The sequence below is a fragment of the Trachymyrmex septentrionalis genome, unplaced genomic scaffold (assembly GCF_001594115.1).
Source record: "Trachymyrmex septentrionalis isolate Tsep2-gDNA-1 unplaced genomic scaffold, Tsep1.0 scaffold20, whole genome shotgun sequence".
NCBI lineage: Eukaryota > Metazoa > Arthropoda > Insecta > Hymenoptera > Formicidae > Trachymyrmex > Trachymyrmex septentrionalis.
In genome coordinates, this window is record NW_017305180.1 from 1,817,951 (window position 1) to 1,836,769 (window position 18,819).

The 18,819-nt window shown below is 28.0% G+C and overlaps 1 protein-coding gene across 1 annotated transcript in view; it reads left to right on the top strand.

Moving 5' to 3' along the window:
• The first annotated feature begins 1,050 nt into the window (after positions 1–1,050).
• Positions 1,051–18,819, top strand: part of LOC108747557 (potassium channel subfamily T member 2) — an 87,445-nt gene continuing 69,676 nt past the window's right edge. Inside the window, exon 1 of the mRNA XM_018485116.1 lies at positions 1,051–1,229. Within this exon, the coding sequence (XP_018340618.1) occupies positions 1,051–1,229 (179 nt within the window). The remainder of the gene's footprint in view (positions 1,230–18,819) is intronic.

An 18,819-nucleotide genomic window follows, 5' to 3' on the forward strand; every position in this document is an offset into this window, starting at 1 on the left:
TATGTGAGTGAAAAAGTTTCGCAAAAAAAGCCTCTTTTTATTAAGATAACAAGAAAAACTCTTTTTAAGAAGAGTAACAAAGATTCTTCTTAAGAGGAACAAGATTAGTATTGCAGCAACGAGAAAGAAGTAAATTACAATTGCGACAGAATTTGCTTAAGTGTATTCGATTAAGGGAGCAATAACAACGAACGAAAAGAAAAAAAAAGAAGGAAAAACGAATAAAGAAGGGTAGATGAGGGAAATGTGACGCCCGACATTGTGCGATGAGTAAACAAGCGGGCGCACCTTCCTTCTAATTACGAGATACTTAATGAGCACGCTGGTTGGCGGGTCCAAAAAACGTAGAATATTTTTAATACGCGCACACACAACGCGCACGCACGCATGTACGATACGCACAGGTACGCATGTACGGCGCGTCGTCCAGGATGATGGATAATTTTAAGTGCAACATAGCATGTAATTGACATTTCATATTTTAACGGAAAGGATTTTAAACGGTGGTCCAATTAGATAGTGAAGTAGCAAAATACATGGTCCAAGTTTTAGTGGCTTAGTCGTATTTTTCCGCTGACTCTATCGATCTTTGCGATCGTTTACGTCGCGATGCATTTTTTACGGGTATATCTTTGCCGATTATGTACACCGACGGAACGGGTGGTAACTGCAAAGGGGTGGTGAAAGTACTTTACGTGTATCGTGCAGGTACCGAACGTGGTTAGGCGCGCCCGTGTTCCAGAAGTTTCTTTCTGGTTCGTTAACCCTTGCCACGAGCGATCGTGCGTGTTACGAGACTGTAACTACGTCGCTCTGCTGAGAGGGGTACATACGTCACCACGATCGCGATTGGAGCACTCAAACTCCCGCGCATCGTCCAATCTTGCCATTGCGAGTCTTGCCATTGGGGACGAAATAAACGGAAAATTTTCTTCGTGGTTGTGGTGAAATACCAAGCCGGTGAGAAAATACTGAACGAGAAAAGGGAATAAGAATTGCGCCGGAACGAAAAGGTACCTGTGACTATAGCAATTTCGTACTCTCGACTATATGAGCGCCAGTTTCGATATCGTGAAAAGATGGAGGACGTTCGTGGTGGCACTGTGGAATAACGCGACTGAGCGGATCCGAAATGCCTCAGCGAGCAAGACGTTAACGATGACGACTTCCAGCAGATATAGTAGCTACAACTGCCTCACCAGTTGGGATAGCTACGATCGAATTCCAAGGTATCGATGATTATTGTTAATCTTTAAGAACATATTGTTTAAAAATTTTTGTAATTTTGTATAATTTTTTATTTTTTGAGATTTTAAGCCAATATAAAACATTTCCTACATAAATATTAATCAATACAAATTTCACAAAAGAAATCGAAACAACAATATTTGTTGTTAATTATTTTTTTAATTAGATTGAATTCTTAATATATGTATATTATAAGACACAAGGGAAAAATTCGAGAATTTGTTGATGATCTTTTGAACGTTGCGTTAACTGTATAATAACAAAATCTATGCTGTTAATTATACAAGATCAATCTGATTTGTGCAATTTTATGCTACTTCTTATATACTCTACTTAAACATTCAATCTATACTATCTACAGTTTCGTTCTGCTTGTCTGACAAACAATATCTTTAATAACAGATTATAATCTTTCTCTGACTAGTCAATTCCTTTTGATTATGAGCACCGATTCGCAATTGTTGTTATCGTGACGTTACACTTTTTTTTATTCCTCACATAACTTTTCATTTTTCACATTTACATGATTTATACTGCTCATGTCGAACATATTAATCGCATAACGGTTTTTTACTATCCTGTAAAGCTAAGGTTGATTTCGACGTCAACTGTCCTGGTTAACTAGCGATGTGTTAGGGCACACGAGTAAATATTTGCTCTGCAATCTCGATCCTGACTTCGTATATTCATCTAACTACGGATCTATTGTTCGGAACCAACATCATTTGAACGTGTTTGGAGGGTAAAATGAATAAGTTCAAAGTATCAAGCTCATTAAAAGAGAAATTAATTTTTCTGTCAGAATTTTTTATAACTTCATATAATTAATATTTATTACTATTAATTAATTTTTACGCTGATTAGAGATAATATAAAAAATTTTGTTTTTAAAAAAAATTTTTTGAATTTGTTTTATATACATAGCTTGACTTCAAAAAGTTTTATAAGAATAAAACTAATTTGTACTAATACGTTGTACTAATAAATTATTTTGTCTTATAAATAATTTATTTTACTATATCTAATAATCTTTTGATTATTTAAATTTGCCGTATTTTGACAGTAAATTTATATAATACAAAATATCAATACACAACTCTTTATTTTCGTTTTCGACATAACAATGGACGATATTTTAGGATTCACGAGAATCCAATACGCAACATGGATAAACGATATAGTGTATTTGGGATCTAGCATTTATTTTCAATCTGTAAGCGATAGAAATAACGTTCGATGGCAGATGAGTTCGTCGCTCGTTAAAACACGACAAACGGCAACGGCTCGTTCGCGTTTCACAGGATATTTAACATAGGTTATCTTATTACGAGCATGATCGCAAGTATCAATAACAGGAGGCGTTATAGCGCTCTTTCGGCGCAAACGGGGTATTATCGGCTTGCTCGAATGCCGATGCGCGAGATATCGTTGTATGCGCAATCGACTGGAAGTACCAGCTGAATGTAATTCGTCCTAATCAGCAGAAATGCGTCGAGAATTAGAGCTTTGATACAACACAATTATTATGATACTTACGCGCGCGCGCGCGCGCACGCACGCACGCACGCACACACACAGTGACATTTCTTTTTTTTTGAACATTTTTTAACAATAATTAATATAAAATATTACATTAAATAGAAATAATTAAAATGCAAAAATAATCTGTTATGAATTTTGTAATCAAGTTAGTAACTAATTTTGCAAGCAAAAAAAAGGAAAAAAAACACATTCAGTGTTTACAATTTTAGTTAAAAAAGTTCTATACTCCATCAAAATGATTTGTATTCTGCAATGTTTATATTGAGAGACAATATATACATGTTAAACAAATAAAATATAATTTCACACAACATACGAGAAAAGTTTCAGAGACACTTCTTTTCGTGTCCTTTAACCTTTAAAGAGCTCAGAGATGTTATAACGTCTTGAAATCAGTGTCATGTTATGTGATTATATATTAAACATATATTTCTTCTTAGAGTGAAACTTTATCGTGATTTAAAAAAATCTTACAGTTCTCTCTGAAAATTAAATATGAGTCAGATACTGATAATTCCATTTAAATAGAAAATTGAAGAGTCACATACATTATTTTCTTTACAAACCTTCGATTACAATAGCAGAAGTTTTAAATTTCCTTGAAAAAAAACTATTAGATCCGACAAGAGATCAAACGAATAACTCATTTTATGTGATGAAATAAACTAATCTAAATGAATATTATTATCAAACTTTTATTTGCGAGTGACAATTTTCTATTATAATACGATGTGCCTTTCTTTTTATCTCGACGTGTAGCAGTTGTTTTATACAGTGGAGAACTTAATTCGATATTGACGAAATTGGCGGCTAATTGAAGATTCGTAAGCCATTCATACTCGGATTTACGAGTGAGAAATAAAGTAACTGACCAAATGGATTCTTTTATCTCTCGCTATTGATTCTTATTCTTCAGTTTCATTTTAGCCGTGTAACGAACAATTAGCTTTTATCATTCAATTTTTCTTTGGATAAATTCTGTTGGCACAACGAATGTTTACCTATCCTTTTTTTTTACGCATCTTTAGTAAATTACACAAAAAATGGATTCAATGAGCAAACGGTCTTTGTGAAAGCCACAGAGATTAATATATTGATTTGTACATTAAACTTTTTTTTTAAATTATATCACATTTAGTTTTCATAATGCTTACTAATTTAAAATTACATACATTTTGTACCGTTATTATTTTCTTCACTCGTCATTGCCATTTTCTGCTCACGCCACTGTCGCGTGCGCGATATTATCCGACACGGAATTTCTTCCGATGAAATAGTGTAAGTGCCGTACCGATTTATTTTTCTTCGAGTTCTGTTGTGTATGATGTGCAGATACGATGGAGAAGTGAACCGTAATAACAACGCCCATGAAGCATGAAGCTTTCGGAATTAATAAAAGATTTCAACGTACTTACTTCCTCAACGGAGAACTCATGGCAATTCGTTTTTAGCTCGTATTACTGCTTGCGTGACAGATTTCATTCAACATAAAATTTCTTTCGATGAAATGCTACTTTTGGTTTTGGTAAAATGTTATTCCCATCTCTTTTTCTTAAAACATTTCAGATGATGTAAATATCTTAATTAAACACATTATAATAACAAAGTATATTATTGTACAAAATAGACCGCACATTAAATGAATGTAAGATAACTTTAATAAATAATCTCACTATTGCTTCTTTTTAATTACGATAATTTTTGCATATAAAATTTTGTGTCCAATACGAAAATTTTATCAACAAAGCACAAAGTAAAATGTAAAAGTTATTATTTGTTTTGCTCAAAATTTTTGTGCAGAATTGATAATTATAAATTCCTAATTTTCTAGAAATCTTATTTTATGATGAAGTCGACTACAAATTATATTTTACTGTTACTTTATAATATATATCTAAAGTATATCTCTCTTAAAAGTTGTACTTAAAAAAATTATTGTTTTAAGATTTATTTGATTCATTATATTGATAGATTTCTGGTTTTGTAAGTTTTGACTAAAAATTATGCTTCTTTTAGATAAAAATGTTTGGTATATAAACATTAAGAGAAATTTTGTTTATTTTTTTTTTTTTTAGATTATATTGTGTAAATTTTAATAAAATTTTATAATTACGTAAATATTTGATTTAAAAATTTTAAAGATAATAAAAAGAAAAGAAGAACCGATAAAATCTTTGTTAAAAAAGGTCAATATCAAGTTGGTTGTATAATCAAAATTATGAAAAAAATACACATTTTCTAAAAATAAATTATGTAAATAAACTATGCAAATTTGAAAACGGAATATGTATAATATCTTGCACTGTAATAAAATGTAATACTCAGTATATCGGTAAAATACGTTTGATATCTCCAGCAGGCAATAAAGTTATTTCGTCGTTGTGGTGTCGAAGCACTATTCAATGCGATTGCAGTTCTCTTAGGATTACGGAGGCGATACTAGCGATGGATCGTATTGAGCTATTGATAATAGGATCATATTGCACTTTACCGATCTATTAAATAATGCATCGTGTCATGTCCTCATCGTAGAATGGTGTTTTACATGCGACGAGCTTCCATAGCATAACCTTTTCTGAAAATTATATTCATATAACGGAAGAGATGCTGTGAGTGCATTCGCGTAACACGTACGTGTATATATTAAGTACATTTAGACCCTTACGGTCGTTGCGTCCTATCTTTGTAAAGTGCTATCTGCACGAAGTTATAATGCTGCGGAATGTCAGCACTATTTTTTCCAAAACACTTTTGTTCTGGTTTTTACAAACTTAAATTGCAATTCGAGAAAGTTACTTTACTGAGTTTATTTGCAGTTTTGTTAATTTTTAATTGCTGTGCTTGAAGCGAGTTAAGAGTTTTAACTATCTCAATAAAATTCAAAGATAAGGCTCGATGTATAACATATGCATTGATCTATTCATTCTACTTATACGAATATTCGATATCATTTATTCTAAACGTATTCAAAATAATTTTTTCCGAAAATAATGTTTTTTTAGTGCAAATTTTTATTCAATGTTACACGCCATGAAATGATTTTACATTTCATTAACCTAATTTGTGGCGATCGTGGATTGAGTAGAGGATTGCGTGGCTACTCTCTGTGTCAAAAATCCAAGTTTAAATTTCACCTAGAGCACACATATCAGATTTTATTTGATAATCACTTATCGAAAGACAATGATAAATTACAGAGAGTATCTTTGACATGAAAACTTTTTCTAATATGACCGTCCGGATCTCAGTTAAAAACTGAAGATCCTTTTTCTGTATATATCAATAGATATATGCAGAAGAGATCACCACGTCTCTGAGATGATGGACTGAAAAGAATTAGAATAAATTTGATACCTAATTTTTGAAGATTATACATTATTTGAAGATTATACATATACTGGTTTATACACATACATCATATTGATTGTATATTATTTATTATTAATTTTTTTTAAAGTTTTATGGTATTTAAAAATTGTCACATTATTTTTTTTGCGTATTACGACAGCATAAAAAAAATATATATAAATCAATAAAAACATTTTATACCAAAGCGAAAAAATTCTAGAAATTTTCGTATACAGTACATTAACTTGTAAATATTTTATACAGATGATTTCTGTGAAAGAAAAGTTTTAGGGCTTATTTTATTAAACGCTGTTTAATTAGCTTAGCTTACAAAAAAGTTAATAATTGCAAAATTTCAAATGGTATTATAAAAACTGCTATGTTATCTGATAGAAGACATTTTTTAATATTATTTATGCTTTCAAAGTTTTATTTTTAGTTTTTGTTTAAGAAATATAGTCCAAAAACTGGAAATATGTTCAAAAGTGATACAATAATATAGACGATATATTTCATATAAAAATTTAATTATAATATGCAATAGGGGGACAACACACAAATTAAAACAATTTATAGCATTATTCATTGATGTAATATTATGTAATTGTTTCAATTAGTGTGATATTCATCTGTGGACATAACGAATTTGTGCTGATGTAAAGCTGACAGTAAGTTCTCCGACCGAGATACACCAAAGTGACTGTTCACGGTAATCGAAATGCCTTGTTCCCGCAAACAGTCATTGCCATCGTCATCTTGCCGGAAATCCGACGTGTCCCGTCAGGACTCCGCTTCTTGTCCTGTTAATGAAACACGACCGAGTGGCAGTTGCTGTCGAGCAGGGTACTGCCGAACCCGGACGGCAAATTGATCGTAAAAGCGACGGCCAGCACTTCTCGGGCGACGAGCTGGCAATTAATTCCTGCCACATTTACACGTCGCGAACACAAGGGTCTCTCGCGGATGTGATCTTAACCCGGTATTGGAGCATAGTGCCCTAGAACTGTCTCATTTTCTCTTCTATGAAATGCTAATCAATCGAAGAATTTAAAACAAAAATAATATTCTATTAAAATAAATAAATATATTATAATATATTATAATGTTTATTTGATGAATTTAAATAGCAATTACACAAATGAAACTAATACAAGTTTATTATTTAGAATAATTAATCTTTTTATTTTAAAGAATACACGAAGAAAATAGATATATTATGAAGGACAAAGAGATATAGTTTTCTATTATATATTAGAATTATAGTGTAATACTTTATATATTTTTAAGTTATTAAGTTATTAAGTTATTAAAGTTTTTAACTTTCCAATCACTTTATTCCATCTTATTGTGCTAACGCCTTTAGAGAAGTTACCCTTAGATTAATTATTATACTTTTTAAGTAATTTTATGTTTTACAAGTTAAAAATGTTTGATATAATTTTTACTATTAATTTGCTTTTGTTTATTATTCGATACATTAAAGATAAGAAAGAATAAAGTGTATTAGATATTTAAAATATTAAACAAATAGTATATTGTAAAATTATATTGATAAATTCTTTTTAGCTTAAATATAAATATAAATAAATCTGTGGTAATAAATAATAATTGCTATACTGAGAAAAATTTCTGATTGAAGATGAACGAACCAGAAGATTCTGATCTTATCAATCAGAATTCTAGTTGTTTCATTAGAATTATAATAGATTTAATCAGAAAATTCGGATTTGTCCATTTTCAATCAATTCAATTTCAATGTTAGATTCTTTTTCTGTAAATTTCTACGAAACAAGTGAATAATTGACTTTTAATAAATTTAGTTTTAATAAATTTTGCTAAGGTGAAGTAGTTTTCGAAAAAATAAAAAATCGAGGAATTGAAAATTATGATATAAAATTATATAATTATATAAAATTATATCTATTTTGTAGTCAGATAAAATGAAAGGCATAAACACACTCATGATGAATCTCTCGATTATTTCATTAATATCTCACTTTTAATAACTATAATAGATTATGACAGAATAGCATAATCTATTACGCTTTAATATGTGATAAGCTTATTTGTCATTGCGACAGATTTCAGCTTATGTATCTTTGAACAATGGCAAATTACATAAATCAGCTGCGTGTCAATCATTATGTCGTCCGCTATTCCGTATCAGTTACAATGCACTCTACTATAATGAACCTTGCAGGTAATAAGCATAGAGAACAGAGCCACAAATATCATCCGAGAACCGTAAAATAAAATATCTTTTATGAAATTTCTGGAGAGTAACACGAGTCGAACATCTAATTGCATCCTTTGTGATAAGTATATTTAAATTGTAGTAAGGTATACGAGTATGTACGTTCGAATAAAGTTATATATATGTGTATGTGTGTGAAAAACATTTAACAGTAATTAAAATTTAAATTATTTTCATCAATTCCAAGAAGTTTAAATATCATAAATATATAATTTTTTATACAGTTAATATTTTTGTACGCTCATACAGGAGCAAAAAATACAGGAATTATTATGCTAAACGTAACACTTTTGACATATATTTAACATTAACAAATATTTTTAATTTTGATTATATTAATTATGCAACTTTATTGATTTTTAAGAAGAAATATATGTAGGTATACAAGATCTCTTAGACTCAATAGACCATTGAACATTATTTTCTAGCTGTTGTATGTAATTTTACATTGAACTATAGGTAATACATAGTCAATAATAGTAAATAAAACTCGAATGAGAAATATTCAACACAAACAAGCAAAAAAGGCCATATTCAATCAAGTATGTTTGTGTATGCATTTACACTTCTTTTTACATTTCTTAATTTTTGTCTTCTAGCTTTGTTTATACTTTCGTAATTTTCTCCTTACATTTGATTTATGTACACTTCAAATTTTATTTTTACTGGACATATCCAACTTTGATTGCTTATAACTTTTATAAGATTGACCATATTGTAACAAATTGTTTTTCAATTAAAACGCTACATATTAAGAAACATAATGATATTAAACAAATGTATATATATCTTTATTAATAAAAAAGTTATAAACAATAAAGTAAATTTTGAAAAAAAACATTGTATAAAAATTCGTATTTTTCTTACATTACTTTAAAAAATATTTTAAATACGTGTTTCAAAAAGTTGATACTTTGAACTTTAAGAAAAAACACAACATTATTGTGTTTTTTAAAGAAAATAATTATTCTAGTATGTAAGAAAAAAGAAAATTTGTTATTTATAGATTTTATTCAGTTTTATAAAAAAAATATATTTATTTTAATTTTTCTTTTATTTTTAAAAATAAACTGATATAAAAATGAAATGTAGATATAACATACATATAACATAAAAATGTTATTTTATATAAATATATAATAACTTAAATAATTAATTCTTTAATTTAGAAATGAATAGTTATAGTAGTGTAAAAAATAACTACATTAAATTCATAATATAACAAATTAATAATTTGCACAAAGAAACACGTAAAAAAGTAATCGAACAATAATTTTATTTTATTTTACAATAAGAAAGTGTTTTTTAAAAAAATAATAAAGTTAAATATATTTACTTATAAACATAAAACATGTATGTAAAATATTTTCAAGATCAGTAAGAAGCAAAAATTTATTATTATTTATGTTGATCAAACTGGTGAAATGTCACATAAATATCACATTCAGGTATACGATATTTATCCACTATACTTTTAAAATCTTAGTATTTCAACGTCTTTTATGATTAATCTTTTATCACAGATAGAGCAAATTTCAATGGTTTCTTTTTATCTATCTCAATAGTCATGCTTTCAAAATTATAAAGTTCCAACTTTGGAAAGAAATTCGAATATGCGTCTAAGGGATTAAATACATGTGTGCAATGAATGAATTTTTAGTAAAAATTTATTCTTTTGTTCAAATTCAATCTGTCCAAGACAATCTGACTCAATCAGCGAACAGACAGCCACTTCAACTTCGATGGCCAGCCAACCTTGAAGTTTTATCAAAACGAGAGATTATATTAAAATTGAATTTAATATCCGTTCGTTATCATTAATATCAGTAACCAGTTCTCAAAATTATCCTCGAGAGATTATAATAAGATTTACTTCGCACTTTGCTCTAAGCGCAAAAAGATTGTTTCCAAAAAGTTTTCTTTTTACTAATTTAAAAACGTGAATAAACTAATTTCTGCCACTATATTAAGAATAAGATATATCAATGATTTTAATTGATATAAAGATAAATCGATTATACCTTAGAGAAATGTGAATAATATAACTATAAATAATTTATTATATATGTTTCATTAAATGTTTTGTAAATCTATTCTATGTATATTGCATACATTTTTATTAACATAATTTGTATTATTTACTAATAAACAAACATTAATTATTTAAAAATATTATCTTTATAAATGAATTATTTTATATTTTAATATACTTTATATTTTTACATTTATTTCATAGCAGTCATGCTTATTGTAAATTACAAATATTATCTACTGATATTTAATTGCTATATGACAAAAATTTATATTTTAAACAAACAAATTAAATAATTTTTTAATATTTATTGTAATTAAAACAACAAAAAAATTAAAAAACATTGAAATTAAAATAATAACATACAAACGGTAAGAATATTATGTTTCGTTAATTTTTTCTTTTGTTTGAACGAATTTGAATTTATATTCTTATATACATGAAACAAATAATATATCTTTTAATAATTATAATGCTGTTAATTACATCGCATATAATAAAAATTACGGAAAATTTTTTTAGAAAATTTTTTTAAAAGTGAATAAAATTAAGATGTTTTTATGGGACATAAAATATAAGAAAAGGATAGCTTGCATGTCAAATAATTTTAGTATCTGATAAATTTAAAGAATTTTGAAAACTCAAAAACAAACTATATTTATATGATAGAATGATCTCATCACCTGTTGCCGATATATGAAGAAATCAATAGTGTTTAAAGATTAAACTCAATATAGATTATCAAATGTTTATGTGTTACATAGATATGTTTATATTATATTAATCTGTAAATTATTAATTATTTATCAAATATTATTTACCATATTTTTATTGAAAATTTATGGTATGTACTAACTATAAAATGTTTTTACGCTCAAGAGAGCTTTATAGATACTTTATAAATTGAAATAAAAGAGAACACTGTATATCAGAAGCAAAAAGATTTCTCTCATTCGGAGTATTCGCTGTTTATAGTATTTATGCGACAAACTTTTCAAAGGTCTATCAAGTTGAAGAGTGAATTAATTAGTAAATGCCTAATTAAATCTACTAGGTTAACATTTCAATATTTGAATATTTATAGATCTTTTAAATTTTGTAGAGAGAGATGTATCATAAAAGGAAAATTGAGCAGAAAATTTCTACTTACATTATATTTTATTTAGTGATGTTTTAAAATACATTGAGGTATTTTTTAGAAAATTTAAATAAGTATTATTTTATTATTTGTATGTTATATTATTTTTTGTACAATATGAAGTCAATATACATGTCAATATACATAGGACGGGGAGACAGCTAAAAATGCGAATCTCTGAACACCGAAATCATATACGCTGGAACACGTCTTCTGTTATAACTGATTTTGATTGGAGTAATATTGAAATCCTTGATGAAGATCCGATGATGAGAATCCTTGATGACGAAAAATAATCAAACAAGTATGATCTTGGCAATGCAAAGTCAGTTGTTTATAATCAGAATATAAGCTTTATGTAAACCCTCAGTATCAATTTGAAGATTAAAGCTACTTTTTTATTTTTTAATATATAACATCTCTAAAACTAATCGCTTATTATAACATGGCTATATCGCACAGCAATATGTTATCATTTTTTTTGTGCAAAACTCAACTGACTCAGATAATGTAACATGATAAAAAAAACTTGTTCAAGCTTTCGCCGGAGTTTTACACTGAAATCGAGTATCATACAGTGATATACTACTTTTTCTGTCCGTAACATATGGAAAGCTACAACAAGCTTTTTTGCCATAGCCTTATTGCTGAATTTGTCAAGTTTTATACAAAAAAGATGGCATATCACTGTGCGATATTACACAATTTCATTTTCGTTATAAGCAACTCAAACATTATGTAATACTTTAAGCTGCAATTCTGACTGCAGACTGAAAGAACGAAGAACGTCGTCAGTTGGAGTAGGGAAAAAATCGAAATAAAACATAATCAGTGATAATACTTTTAAGGTTTTCTTCAGAAGTGCCAAAGAATTTATGGGTTATCGCCGTGTCACGATCCATTCCTATTGCTTCTCGCCCTGATGAAGTTAACGGCAGGGTTCACGAAATGTTGGCGTTAACAATGGATCGTGACACGGCGATAACCCGTAAAATGACCTTTGGCACTTCTGAAGAAAATTCGTAAATCTTTTGGCACCTCTGAACATAACCAATATTAATAGGTTGCAGGATTGTTAACATAAAAATAAAAAAAATCAGTCTTATAACTTTATTATCCGACCGTATATCATATAAATATTTATTATGTAATTTAAATTGTTGCAATCATTAAGATGCTATCAGTAATTATAACATATACTTAAACAGATAAAAATGGACGCATACAAATGTAATGTAATTGTTTAATATTGATTAATATAAAATTGCATAATTATGATTATTTCATAATGGTTATTACATTACTTAATGTATTACATAGTGTATTATACAAGCTGCTCTGCGGGAAATAAAATTTACACAATATTATTAGTTCAAAATTATATCGTGTATCATGCCAAGCAAAGTAAGGTAACAGAACTCTACTATATATTGTCTGTTGTACTCAATATGACTTACTATTTGTAAGTAATTACACTATGAATTCAACAGATAACACTAATAAGTCATGCACATACATTGTTAAATATTAAATTAAAATTCCTTAGTTGGATAAAAAATTTTGTTATTTATAACTTCTAAATATGTCTATAATTGTAATAATACAATTTTTTATTACAAAACATGTGGTTAAAAAAGCAACTATATCTACTTACTCATTTTTACAGTCAAATTACTTATTGTTAGTTTTACAGTAAAAAGCGTTCACTAACATATGCATTCAATAAATAATAAACTAAATTTAAGTTAAATTAATTTGAATTAAATTTCTTGAATTATTTAATTTTATTATTTTAATTAATATAAGTAATGGAATCTAATCATAATTTTTCAATGTTAGACTTACTAAAAAATTAAAAAAAAATTACAAAGTTTAATAGATAGAATCTGGTTACCTTATTAGTATTAAATTCACTTTGACAATATTTTGTGTTCTATATATTACTTATTGTGATACAATATCACGACAGTCTGATGTGAACTATTTTCTGCTTTATGGCGTCTTAAAGTGAGCGACCTCGTGGCAAAACATCGTTTTCTTCGAAAACATGTTAGAACACTGTCGGAGCAAAAGCCCTTGGCGCTTTGGTGAATGCAATGAAATTTTACCTCTATGCTCTTTCACCCTCGTTTGTCGACAGCTCCTCGAACAAATGAAAATGAACAGAAATGCGAACTTTCATCATTTTTTTATCGTAAAATTCAAAATAATTCCAAAATAATGTTGATCAAAAACAGCACGAATTGGAATTAAAAAAAGATATAATATTCTTGAAAGGAGATTGAAAGAGTAAGATTCTTGTAAAAAATTTTTTTAGAAACTTTTGATAAATTTGACAAATGCTAATACGATGATATCCATCAGTAAGTTGTGCATGAGATGATTTGATATTTATTTCAAAATTCTATACACGTATTCAAATAATAAATTGTACTTTTTATATCAAAATTTTATTTAAAAATAAACAAATATTTAATGTGTTGCAAAATTATCCATGAATGCGGTCAACATTTAACGAATGTGCGTAAAGTTGACGTACATCAGCTATGTCGTTTAAAACCGCATTTATTGCAATGACATCTGTTGTAAATTTTATATTATATTTTATTTTTTATACTATAAAGGTATAACATTTTATTTATGATTTATTATATTATTTTATTTATGATTTATTACAGTACCTTAAAATTTATTTTTGTTGTTAGCATTGTTTTTGTTGATTGTATTTGTTTCTGAGAAAATATACACAAAAAATATACATCTATACACAATGTTGAATTCATCCAATTACGATCATATTATGTTACCGCATATATTATGTATTTTTTATTTGCAATATTTCTGTATAAAATTCTCCGATTAAAAGCTTGCAACGGAAGAATTATAATGTTTGAATCTGGTTCTCTGAAGATATAAAGAAATAGCGCGAAAATTGTACGATGAAATTTTCATCAATCTCCTAAATATGTCGTGTATGTTATAAACAAAAAAGAAAGAAGAAGATGGGAAGTGGAGATTCAGAGAGCTCATTATATAGTTTTCTCATTGAGCACGAGAGCTGTAGCCTGAGCTTGTACGAAAGTCTAATCGAAAACTTTTGTACTCTTTGGTATTCTCCCAATTCTCTAGTTATATTTCGCATTCCTTCCGTTGTCCTCCCTCTATCTTTCTCGAACGAATCTCAAGAGGGTTATAGGACTTCATGGCGATACTCGAGATAAGAGAAAAGAAAGAAGACATGACGGCAATGTAGAAAAAAATTACCGGAGAAAGAAGTAGCGATAACTCGCATAGCAGTAGTGAATCGAATCATAGCACCTACGGGAAATAGGTTTTGGCGGATTATACACTCAGACCTGTCTGATCAGATAATATTTGAACTACTGTGACTACTGCAGATAATCGACATAGAAATTCTTTTGCGTTCTTCTGAACTTCGTCAATAATTTATTATACTGAATTGTAAATAAAATGTTATGGATGCATTTGGATTTATATTTTTACCGTGTAAATTTCAAGTTAAAAGTGGTTGCTAATTTGATCTTAATCTTTATGTGTATAAAGCTTGATTTACACACATAAACATTGCTTTATTATAACCGTATATATATATATATATATATAATCTTCTAGTATTCTAGTTGATTATACTCTAACTAAAAAACTAGCAGCTAAAAAATATAATTTCACAAATTATATGTTTAGATTATGTATCATTTAAAAAATATATGATTCTATAAATTTTTTTTTAATTTATCACGTTAGTGGCTAATAGAAAAAACATCATGTAACTCATTTTAAAATATAAAAAATGAAAAAATAGTAAATGTAGTAACTGTATAAAAGTCCTCTTATATATAAGAATTCAATTTGCACGAGATTTTCATATACCTTCGTTCTTTCTCGCGCTCGCATAGTTGATGGAACGCATGAGGAACGAAAGTCCCAACAGGTTTATGAGCGATCGAACAATCTTTTGACGTAATCGCGTAGTGAGAAGTTTCTTCTTTCAGCCTTAGGCGTGCGAGTGACGCGTGACATCTAAATCCCTCCGTTCAATTACTGAGACCACCTTAGCTCGTCTCTTTTTCCCTACTCGAATTCTCAACTACTCAGTACCCGGAATTCTTGCCTCATAGCGCGAGAAGAGACATCGCGGAATCGATTTGTCAAGTTGCTGTAGAGAGAACAAACAATCACATTATATAGTTAAAGTGCGCATTTTATTCAAGAATCTATGTATGTGTACGAGTTTATACGAAAAAGAAAGCCTGATTCGCGTTTTCTCTTGTTTAATTTTTATCTTGTATGAAATGAGTAATATCTGTAGATATTATATATACAAACGTATCGATTACAAAGACATCATGAAAATTAGTTACTTTTAACTTTTTTTCATTTATACATTTATATGAATCTCATTAAATTATATTTTATTACTAAGTTGTAGAAAATTATTTTAGAAAATGTTTATTTTTCAAACATTTTTATTTTGTTAAGAACTATATATGCATAAACTTTTTAATTAACTAAGATAAATTTATACTTATATAATAAAGAGAAATTACAATTTCAACATTTAATTTTAAGAAATCAAAACTTTTCCCCTTTTTTTCTAAAAAATTTTATTAATATATTAAATTAACTACATTTATTAACTATTGTACATATATAATAAATTTACTTCATTCATATAGAATAAAACGGGGTAATTAAAAAAAGGTAAGATAGATTAATTAACAGAAATTTTTATATTGTACGAAAAGATCGCATAGTGTAGTTTGTATGTAATTAAACATACAAAATATAAACTATTGCACTAATAGTACAATATATGTTTGATTGAACACTACGCAATCTCAATCTTTTACATAATTTGAAAATTTCTGTTAACCTATCCAAATTATCCTACTTTACTTTATTTAGTTATAAAATCTTTTTTATACTTTTAATGCGAGAGTTGCAATATACATTTGCTTTTATATCTTTTTTGGAACATCATATTCCGTAAATTGTGTCAATTAGTTCGTTCATGACATATACATAACTCGTAGAGAGACCTTCCGCAAATGGATTCGAACTAGGCGCCACGTGCGTTTATGTAGTTACATTTCATACATGAGAAATCACAGCGAAGGAAGTGGGAAGTATTTATGTGTCTACATTGTATCCGCTTTAGACTCAGAGGTAGTGTAACAATGTCAGTAGTTTACAAATCGATATTGTCGACCTCGAGGAAGGCATTGTCACGTTGTACCTTCCTGTACGACTGTTCGTTTCGATCTGACCACGACTTTACCTTGCTTAGTACATCTTATTATAAAGTTCCGTATCATGTCTCGAAAATTTGTTGTTGTCGGAACAAACTGCACTATATATGTATACACCCAGAAAGACGATTTTGCATTTCCGCCGGTCAGCCATGAAATACATTGTAATTGTTTCAACACTAACATTCATACTGCAAAACAAGCAGTAAAACTTCCACATTTAATAAAAACGTGTACAAGTATTTAATAAAGTTTTAAAAACATTAAAAATTTGTGATTAACGAAAGCTGTAAAGCCCAATGTTTTGCTGATAAAAATGAGTGGCAAATATAATCATAATTATTTAGATTTGTGTGTATGTGTGTATTTATAAAGTGTCCAGTTTAAATATTAGCAATTTATATATTTAGCGTTAGATAACAAATATTTTATAACGCAGTATTGATTTATTTATATAATTGTTTCTATAAAATAATTTTTAAAACGAACAGTAATTATATAACGTATATTAATGTTTAATATTACGACTTATCTAATAAATCGAGAAAAGCAATGTTCCCAAATAGCCAGCTTATTCGCTTTATGAATCTGTATGATTTTAGAACAGAAATAAATAGTAGAGTGTTTTTCAAATGGTTGGCTATCATAATAATTGATTCATTACTATTAAATATATCGATGTTAACATCGATATAACATAATAAAATATCTACTTTTCTTCTTTGCCGAAACATAAAGTGCTTTCTCTCTGCGGTATGATTCTTAAATGTCACCGTGGGTGCGAATGTTTTATGAGCGCTTCTCCAGGGTATCATAAACCGAAATTCTGCGATCTATTCGCATCATGAATAAAAGCCAGAAGAATATAGCCACGTTATCATTGCGAAAGGTTTTAGGACAAATGGTTGTCAGCAAAAACTGTCGATTGTTATGTCGACTATTATGTTAAAAGACGGTTTTATAAATGACCGAAAACAGTTTTTCTCTCTTTTTTTGTATTTAAACATTTTTCGATCTATTTTACTTAATACAGTTTCATAAATTAATTTTAAATGTAAATGATTTTTTAATCTGTTTTTAAAAATAGAATTATAAAAAGAAAAAAATATAATATCTTTGTAATTATGTTTATCAACAGAATTGTAAATTTAATATTTTCATTACTGATGCAAATATACAATAATATTTTGGATTACTTTTGCGAAAGGATTTGACGTTGATCTTTTTAATATGCATCGTGTGTATGATACTATTATATAAAAAAAGATTCTGCATATAGTACGTTCAGATTTAAAATTTTGTTTCTAAACTACATCCGATAAACGCAAATGGAAAAAACCATAAAGTAATATTATAAAATACATTTTTTAATTCTACAATATTTAGCGTTAATTTTACAATTAGTTACATAATTACAATCTTTTAAAAACATTAAGAATTATTTTAATATTAAACAAATTTAATTTAAAATTGCAAAAATCACATTATCTCTTTAAATGGGAAGTGTATTTTTTTCTAATTATATACTTTTTTGTTAGACGTCCCTTATTTTTTTTTAAACAAAATAATTTTTTTTAAACAAAAATAATAAACATATTATATAAGATAATTATATTATACATACATATAAAAGATGCTCTTTTAGTATTTTCTCTAATACATTATATTTAAATGAAATTTAAAACTTTTTACTTTATAATAAACTAAGTTTTATAACATTTTTTTTCTTTTAATGACTAAGAAGCCTCTTGATACTTACAGAGTCGACTTTCTGTTATAGAAATTCTCTTGGATACATACAATTAGCTTGAAACTAATTTAATATTCGTGTATCATGACCAGCATGTCAACTCATGGGCACTCCCTCAACATGTCCCATAATGCAAATCATATTATCTTAATTACTGGGTCGTACTGGCGCTTATGTCGTTACGCGTATTTATGTCGTCCTCTCTCAAGCCCCTAAATTATTTATAAACACGCTCTA